Source organism: Eurypyga helias, unplaced genomic scaffold, assembly GCF_000690775.1.
Source record: "Eurypyga helias isolate BGI_N326 unplaced genomic scaffold, ASM69077v1 scaffold5671, whole genome shotgun sequence".
In the NCBI taxonomy this organism is placed as follows: Eukaryota; Metazoa; Chordata; class Aves; order Eurypygiformes; family Eurypygidae; genus Eurypyga; species Eurypyga helias.
Genome location: NW_010232619.1, coordinates 1 through 9,082, shown reverse-complemented (window position 1 = coordinate 9,082; position 9,082 = coordinate 1). Strand labels below are relative to the sequence as shown.

General features: G+C 55.9%; 1 protein-coding gene across 1 annotated transcript; it reads right to left on the bottom strand.

The window, feature by feature from the left end:
• Window positions 1–1,579: 1,579 nt before the first annotated feature.
• Window positions 1,580–8,823, bottom strand: CCDC113 (coiled-coil domain containing 113). Its single transcript, XM_010161439.1, has 8 exons — window positions 8,731–8,823; window positions 6,958–7,119; window positions 5,778–5,933; window positions 5,263–5,343; window positions 4,567–4,722; window positions 3,782–3,889; window positions 3,076–3,231; window positions 1,580–1,642 (listed from the first exon to the last, which is right to left on the bottom strand). Exons 1-8 carry the CDS (start codon window positions 8,821–8,823, stop codon window positions 1,580–1,582), a joined length of 975 nt encoding a protein of 324 aa, XP_010159741.1.
• Window positions 8,824–9,082: the final 259 nt, after the last annotated feature.

Here is a 9,082-nt window from a genome sequence, read left to right as displayed (position 1 = left end):
AATGCTTTTTTTTTGAATGCCGGCGGGTTCCCTAGCCCTGCTGAGCTCACAGAGCAGCTTGTGCCCATGCCCTGCTGCCTGGGCACTGCGGCAGCACCGGGGTTCCAAGCAGGGGTGGCAGCATGGGGCCAGTGGGTATCAGCAGGGGTGTGATGGAGCAGGCTGAGTGCAGCAGGATGAGGCCCGTGGAGAGGTGGTGGGAGCTGGGGAGCTGGGAATGGGCCCAGTGGGTCTCTCTGTGTCCCTGCTCGCTGCCAGGATGCTTGGGATGTGCAGCGCCCACATACCAGTGCGAGGAACCGGCCTGACATGCTCAGCATGGGCACACCAAGCCCCTCTGGGCCAGCTGGCACCCAGCACGCCGTCTCCCCCTCTTCTGCACAGGAAAGGGGGCCCAGGCTCCCTGGCTCCAGTTCTTTGCCCGGCTGGGGCAGTGTGAAGCCTCATGCCGCTGTGTCTCTGTGCCGCCCCAGGTTCAGGTGAGAGGTGACGTGATGTGACCCGCACGCACTGCACGCCACGCTGCCAGCTTGGCCCTGCAGGTGGACGCTGGCATCCGTCCCAGGCGAGGTCAAAGCTGGGGACAGCCGCAGCAAGGGGGCATCAGAGGGAAGAGGGGGGGGGTGGGAGAGCGTAGGGCTGGGCACAGACGTGCCCCTGAAATGGGAGAGGCGTTCTCGGTGAGGGCAGCATAAGATGCTACGGACTATTCCTGTACAGCCCAGTGTCCTACTACAGCGACTGGATCTTGGCCACCACCGAGAGGGCAGGACCTCCCGCATTCTCCACACTAGTCAGGGCACGTGCTGATCTGCAGGCTCCAACCAAAGACTGGGAAGAGGCTTCCGGGGCAGCAGTGAGGGTATTTCAGGAAGTTGGTTTCAACCCAAGGGAAAGACAGACCTGAACTCATCTGAGGCTGGGCCATTTGAGATGATTTCTAAGTCCTGCAGTGGGAAAATACTTCCTATCTCCAAGGGACACTTATGCTTCCCCAGGTGCATGGGAAAGGAGTAGCTGCTCCCTTCTTGCTGTTGTGTTTCTTTAGGTAAAGGAAGTATCCTCCTGCAATCAGCCTGCTTGGTTCATGCGCACCATGCTGAAATGATTTTCCCTATACGCTCACGCTGCTCCGCTCTCTCCTGTTGTCGGTGCAGGCTCGGAGATGCTTAACCCCCACATCTCCCAGGGAATCCCCTCTGGTTCTTCCTGCATTAAGTGATGACCAGGGCTTGCCCAGAGAGAAAGCACACTTCCTGAGAACCTGTTGGATCCGATCACCAGAGAATAAGGGATTGTGGCGATGGAGGGAGGGGGAGCAGCCAGAGCAGCGCTGGCTGACCTAGCAGGGCCTGCGGAGGGGGAGGCAGCAGAGCCTGGTGGAAGCCAGCACATGCTGGGACAGACCCAAGAGACAGTCTCACAACAGAACCATGGGTTTCTTTATCATTTCATGGAGAGGTGGGTTCATCTCACCCCAGCTTGCAGGATGCTACATTTACCCACTTGACAGCAAACTTCCTCACAGGGTTGGCTCCTTCTGCAGCTTCCGCTGCCCGCCTTGCAGCATCAGACAAGCCTAGTGCTGGTTACCAGACACCTTGATCTGGTTCCACGCTCTGCGGTAGCTTTGCAAGGACATCTGCAAGAGAAGAAAGGAGGAGGCCTTAATATGTCCAGACTGCGGTGATATGTTGTGGAGAAAGCTGCAATGCTGGAATCGAGCCTGGCCTGGGCTTGCCCCTTCATCCCTGCCCTGCTCCCACCTGAGATGGGTGTTGGCTGTGGCATGCTAAGGGTTTGCATCAGCTTTGGTGTCTCCCCTGAATGCCGCAGGAAGTCTGGAGACCCCACACAACAGCGCTGCATAGAAACCCATGGCCCTTCGCACGGCAGCAGGGGTGTTGGACGTGCCCTGCTGCAGAGGGGCAGAGCATTTTCTGAGGTTTACAGCCTCACTCTTGTCCCAGGGACAACTACAGGTTCCTTCTTTAGCCCCTTGAGCTGCTCTGCAGCTGCCAGAGGCTGGCGGGGCTCTGGGTGCTGCTGCACAGAGAGCATGCAAGCCAGAGCCTGACTCTCCTGGTCAAGGGGAGCAGCTGGGTGAGAAGGGATCTGCTTGGGCAAAGACCAGCCTGCGGGCAGGCTGTCCGACAGCTCTGGGGTAGCCACCGTCAGACCTCTGTTTCTGGACTCACAGCACTGGTGCTCATGGGTCAAGCCCAAATCCACACCGTTCTGACCTCCAAGAAAGGCTGGGCCACAGAAGCTCCATCCATTGTGGGCTGCGGTGCTGGGGGACCAAGTGCTGGACTTCCCCGTCCCAGCCACACCTAGGCCATTCTCCACTCGAGAATGAGCAAGGTGTCAGGGTACAGGACCACACACTGACCCAGCCACCTCTCTCCCCATGCTGCTGTGCGCACGGATGTCCTGCACGGGGCAGGGTACAAACATGTCCTGCTACTTCCAGGCCTTGATTATGCCCCTCTGTCCTCTCTCCATCTCCTCCCCGACTGCAGGAGTTGGAGCAGAGTCAAAAACATTCCTGCAACTTGCCATGAACTCGTGTTTGGATCTCGGCTAGCTTTTCCTTACCAGGAAAGAGTCAAGCTACAAGTGAGTAAGGAATGTCTGAGATCGTCAGAGAGGACTCGGACATCAGGGCGTTGGAAAAGGCCGGTGCAGGTTACATATGCAGGGCTGGAAATGCACCGGGCTGCCCTTCTCCTTACGCACACGACAGGTTTCAGTATAGCAACATCCCGATGGTACATCCAACCAAATTACAAGCCGTGTCCTTGCCTTGCTTCCCCTCTGAGCTCTGTGATTATAATTCAGCCTCCGTCCTCGGGTTAGGGAGCGATAGCTGCTCCGTAAACAGGAAGAGCTTCTGGCTCTGCCAAGCACCAGTGCAACCGCCATGCGAGAGCTCTCACACGGCTTCCGGACGGGTCAGGAGCGAGCACTCCGGTCCTCAGGGTGGCTGCAGGTGGGCAGGCACAGATCTGCTGGGACACAGCGCCCAGCTGGCACAGGTCTGGGCTCCTGCACACCCAGCCTGGTCTCACTCACCTTGGCAACTGCCACCTTCCTCTCCCAAGTCTTGAGGCTGTTTTCGAGGTCAGTAACAGCCATCTTCTTCTGCACATAACTCAGCACAGGGGGCACGCGGTACTCCGAGAGCTGTTTCTGCAGCTGCCGATTCACACTCTCAGCTTTGGCTCGTTGCTGATGGAGGAATAGGGACAGAGGGTAAGGAGATCCCAGGGAAATGTCCCTCTGCCAGCTGGTGGCCAGTCCTCCCGGGAAGCAGGCAGGAAAAATTAACCTCTTGGCACTGTGGGGAAGCGGTGAAATGCATCCACCTGTGCCTCCATCCCTGCCAGACAGCACTGCTAAGGAGCCCTCGAACCCACTTCCCAAAGCTGTGGTGTCCCTGCCAGGCTATGTGTCCCCAGACTGGTATGACAGCAGTGCTGCTTCTCCCTGGAGAGGGGACTGCTGATGAAAAAAAGTTCAAGGAAACGGAATTTCAGAAAGCCACTGGCAGGTCCTTGGGAAGCCAGGGCCGAAATCCACAACGTGGCCTGTTGTGCAAATCTGCCTGAGCTCACTGGCACCCGCAGGATCTCCGGGACTTGCTCAGACACAGAAAGGCAGATAGGCATCCAGCTCATTGCCAGGCTGCGAATGGGCATCGGTATCCAACATACCACAAAAAGTACCTCCAAGAGTCCTCCCAAGTGAAGTCTCAGGGCCGCCCAAATCACCCTTTTACCTCCTCCACCAGAGCAGCTTGTCTTCCAATTTTCTCCAGCAGCTCCTTCTTCTGGGAGATGTCTTTCATCAGAGACGTGGACGTTTCCACGGCGTCCTGCAGCTTCTTCTGGAACAGGAGCACAGGACAGCATCAGCAGGCGCAGTGGCAGCTCCCAGCCTCCTGCAAACCACCCCTCTGCTCCTCCAGCTCGGTCTCAGCTGCCAGTGCCAGAGCTTTGCTCCCAGGGAGCTCTGTGGCACTGCTCATCCCCTGCGGAAGGCAGCATCATGCCCTGGTCAGGCAGGTACTGCTTCGTTATGTCCTCAGTGTCACGCTGCAGCACAGCCCACGGCACAGCAGCTGGGGTTTAGGACTAGCCCAGGCAGAACGGCTGATGAGAGGGAAGCAAATACACCCAGCTGAGAGGCACGTTTCACCAAAAGCAGAGACTCAGAGTGATGGTTGCAGCTCGTGACATCTTTTCAGATGTCACAGGTTATGTAAAACACGTGTTTTCCTGTGCAAGTCGGCACCAAAGCCCCTTTCCTACTGGGATTTTGCCCTGGGGTGTAAAATAACCGCCCTGCAAAGCACGAGCCCCGTCATCAGGCTGCAGGTCAACATGAATAAGGGCATCACTGCTGGTGGTGTGTTGGGCAGGGCTCCCAACCGAACTGCTAAATCCGTGGGAAGGGAGAGTAGGGTTCAGCATTCTGACTGAGAAGGGGAAGGATGCAAGAGCTCATGTGTGACCCTCAGGAACAGAAGAAAGGCAAAACAGAGGTGCTGGGTGGTTTACTCACTTCATAGAAGTTGAGGAGTTGGAGAGTCTTCTCTGAGGTCAGTTTTAGCTGCAGCATCTCCTGATTCTTCTCATCAATTTTCTTCAGGTACTGAGCATCTCTAATCTGCAGCTGCTGCACACGAATCTTGCAGAGTATCTCTCCTATCTGCTCCTTCTGCAAATGCCAAGGAAGCAGAGCTGTAGGGTGCTGTCCAGAGCTGCACCCCACACAAGACAGCTTTTCTTTACGGGGAAAGCAGAGCTAAAGAACAGGGTCTTCAGCCTGGCTGCAGACTTGATGCTCGGGGAGAAATGCGAGACACAGCATGCCACTGAGCCTGTGTGCTGTGTCCTAGCTTGGAGGGTCCAAGCAGTGCAGACAGGTCCCCGCTGGCAAGGTTCCTGCCACACCAGCAGCAGCCAGTCCCTAGGAAACTGCTCTGGTCCACCTTTCCAGGGCACAAAGTGAGCTGCCAGTTTCCACTCTGTGAGACTTCTGGTCTCATCCCATGCACGCAGATACGTGCCAGGTCGGAACCTGGGAGGAGGACAGTGCCCTCTGACAAAGGCAGCAAGGCCAGGAGCAAAGGAGGAAGGGGAGGAAGGGGAGAACCACACATCTCTACGCAGAGCAGGCCCTGCATCTGCATGGGGCTGTTCTTTCGTTCTTCAAGGGGCCACCCAGTCCCTGCTTCCCCTCAATGGCTGCACGCACCTGCGTGAGCTGCCGCTGCAGCTTATTCTTGTAACGCTTGAGCACATTATTCTTTAAGCGCAACTTCTCTTTCAGCAGATCCTAAAGAAAGACAGCAGATTATAGTGAAAGAGGAGAGCCGGGGAGGAAAAGAGCACCCAGCCTCTACACCTTATGGTGTGGTTCCCATTCATCTCATGCACACTGCAGCCTTCACTGCTGACTTAGGAGCCCAGCGAGACACGCCGCTCAGCATCACCCTGCCCCAAAACTGGGGGCACGGCAGTGCACTTTCCCAGGCTCCGCTAAGGGCCCTGCATCATCCATGCTCACAGCAGCGCTGCAGCTCTGCAGCCTGATGAGCACCTCAGCTAGTCACCGACCAACGAGTGTGCCAAGGGCTGTGCAAACAGGCTTGCCAAGGCAGTCTGAAAACGGGACGTAGGCCACACAGGAGTATGGGAATGAGGATTTTCCCAAAGCAACATACTTGTCAGTTGACCAACCAGCCTCAAAATCTGCCATGATGCACTGACCCGCTGAAGGTTCTTCTCCTCCAGGTACCTCAGCAGCTTCTCAGAAGCTATGATACTCCCTTTATTGCTGGAGGCGGTGTTGATGATTTTTTTCTCAAAGTCACTCATGGCTTTCTTAGTATCAGTCCACCACACATCTGATTCTTCTATGGATGCCTATAGAAATAAAGTCACAAACACTCAAGAGGTGCTAACTTCCCGTATCCAGACAGCTTTGAAAACAGAGAACAACGGAAAGGACCAGGCATGCTCTCTGCTGGCGTCACTAGCACTTCTCCTGTAAGAGCACCGAGTTTCACCCTGTGCAGCTCCAGGCACATGTGCAGTCTCGCACAACACTGCTAATTCATTGACTCAGAGAGCAAGAAAACAAATCTCTCATGTGTCTGAGCTTCAACATCTGCCACTCCATCCTGACCTACAAACGTGGCCAGTCTGACTCAGCTGACACAAGACAATTAGCACCCTTTGTGTCCTGCATATGGCCCTTGGCCACAAGAGAGGGAGGGATGTCTGCTTCACCGCTCCTGGCCACTGCAGGCAGCGTCAGTGGTCTGAGCTGAACACAGATGTCTCTCCTTGCCCAAAATCTCCTGAGCATCTTGGCTAGGAGGGGGTCTCGGCAGCCAGCACAGAGCGGGCAGAGATGGCGATACAGCCACAAGAAGCCTGCAGCAAGCGTGAAGTCTCAGAGACTTTGGAGCATGCTCTGAAGAAATCCCAGAGGCAGCAGAAAGGCAGACCCTGGAGAGGACTGCATGGCGCCCAACCAAATCAGGCAGCTTCTGGGAGCTGCTGGAATGAAAAGCATGTCTGGGACAAAGGGCACACCTTCAAGAAGCTGACAAAAAGGTTTTTCTTTCGAGCACTGCTGCCTTCATCTCACACAGCAGATCTGAGCTTCTCTACTTAAAAATCTTCCCCTCATCTGTGTTATTATGTGGTCCTGCCATAATAAGATGTCTTTAGAGGTTGTGCACCTCTGATTTCTGTTGGTGTACTTGCCTTCAAGAAAGGGATAAGGTGAGAGGCAGTTCTGGCTCCCACTCTCAACTCAGGACTCCTCACAGCAATGCTCTGCACCAGCGTTCACCAAGCAAGCCTGTCTCACTGCCCGAGGGATGGCATATTGAAAGAGGTGTGAAAAGCAACAAGATATAAGGGTCCTGGAGAGCCATACCTCAAGGTACTTCAAGGTCTGCTCTGAGTCCTCCTTCATCCTCTGAATCTCATTCTTCACCTCCTTCAGCTCCCGCTCAGCCAGCTCACATTTCTGCTCCACTGTCAGGCCTAGAGGATAGCCCATCACACGATGCAGCCTGGATTGGTACCTTGCCCAAGCCTGCAACAACCAAAGAACAACACAGATGCCCTTAGAAAGCCAGCACTGGCCAACTGTTGTTGCATTTTCCTGTGTTCAAAAAGAAAATAATCTCAACGGTCACATTAGTGGGATTCCAGCTTATGGCAAGGACAAGGAGGTCTCTCCAGGGCAGGGATAACTCAGGGCCACACCTGGGCTGACCCCATCTATCCACTGATCCACCCACAAAACCCTCCTACGCAAGCACTTTCAGTTCAACAGGCAAATCCAGGGCTAGAGGTTAAAGCCAATGTGACAGCTTCACGTGGGCATGCAACACACCCCTTCGTAGAGAAGATGCTAATTGTTGTGTAGGACAGACGGGATCTCCCACCACGGCCTGGGCCAGACCCCCTGAGGACCTGAGCTTACTGCAGCACGGGCAGGCTGGAGCATGCTCTTGGGAGAACTGACACCACTCGGGAGCAATTCCCAGTGCTGTGGGGACACAGTGAGGCAGGCGCTGCCTTGCAGAGGGCAAGTACCCACCTGGCCAAAGGCAAGGTTTCTAAGGGCTTGGCTAACCAGAAAGCAGATACTTCGGACTCAGGCAGGTGCTAAAACCCAGTGCAGGACGCTGGCTGGGAATCATAGAATCATAGAATGGTTTGGGTTGGAAGGGACCTTAAAGATCATCCAGTTCCAACCCCCCTGCCATGGGCAGGGACGCCTTCCACTAGACCAGGTTGCTCAAAGCCACATCCAGCCTGGCCTTGAACACTTCCAGGGATGGGGCATCCACAGCTTCTCTGGGCAACCTGTTCCAGTGCCTCACCACCCTCTCTGTGAAGAATTTCTTCCGGATATCTAATCTAAACCTCCCTGATTTCAATTTATACCCATTACCCCTTGTCCTATCACTACAGGCTCTTGTAAAAGGTCCTCTCCCAGTACCCTTGTAGGCCCCCTACAAAGGGTGTAGAGCTTCTGTTCACTGCTGTCATGGTTTAACTCTCTGGGTCTCTGGGGAACAGGCAACATTTGGGCTAAGAGGTAAAAACCTGCTCCAAAAGCCTCCAGCAAGAAGGGAGAGAGCAACACGCACTGAGTGGTGGCACCCGAGTGTGGATGCACACAGGTCTGAGCCCACGCGGACTTCCCCGGGAGGGAGGAGAGGAGCAGAGCATCCCGGTCACAGACACGGCCCGGCCTTGGGCAGGTCTCCTGCTTTGTCAGCACCTATTTGTTTAACTTCTACTTCAAATTATGCTGCGTGGGAGTTAACTCATTCCAGATCTCCCTAGTACTCGCTGTTCAGGAGGACGGAGTGCTGGCCTTTGCGCTGAGCGCAGGAATGGCGAGGCAGCCCCAACCCCTTCAAGGCCGGCAGCACCTCTTTGCAAGACGGTGTCTGGGTCAGGGGCTCATCGCTGCGAAGCCCAAGTGCAGATGGCTGTTGGGGGACTTTCTTCTCCACATTTTCAAACAGGGGAGCTTGCCTGCTGACCCCTTGTCAGATGAGTGCTGAGATGTCGGGGAGTGCCAGTAGGTCAGAGGGGCTGCAGAGGGGAGAAGGGTCGTGGCTCTGTGCAGAAAGGCAGCAGCCAGACCCAAAAACCTGCAGCCGCTGCCCTGTCTGCGGAGCAGTACCTGTGTCAGCTTCGGCCGGTCATCGTGCATCTCGGACTGCTGCTCGGGCGACTGGGCGCTCGGGTCCTTCTTACGGTACCATTTCTCCAACATTTCCGCCTCAGTTCGGAGCAGGGCAATGGCGTCGCTGCGGGAAGAGGGGGTCGGGCTGAGCCCTTGGCCGAGCGAAGCACCGCGTCGGGGAGCAGCTGAGCCCGAACAGGCAACCGCAGGGCACAGCGACCACCCTGCATGTGGCAGGAGGGCTCGAGGTCACCCCAGCCCGGACACAGGGGCACAGCCAAACCCGCTCTTTCCCGGACCCGGAGCAGCTGGCAGGGCCTGAGGCAGCGGGTCCTCCCAGGGGTTCGCG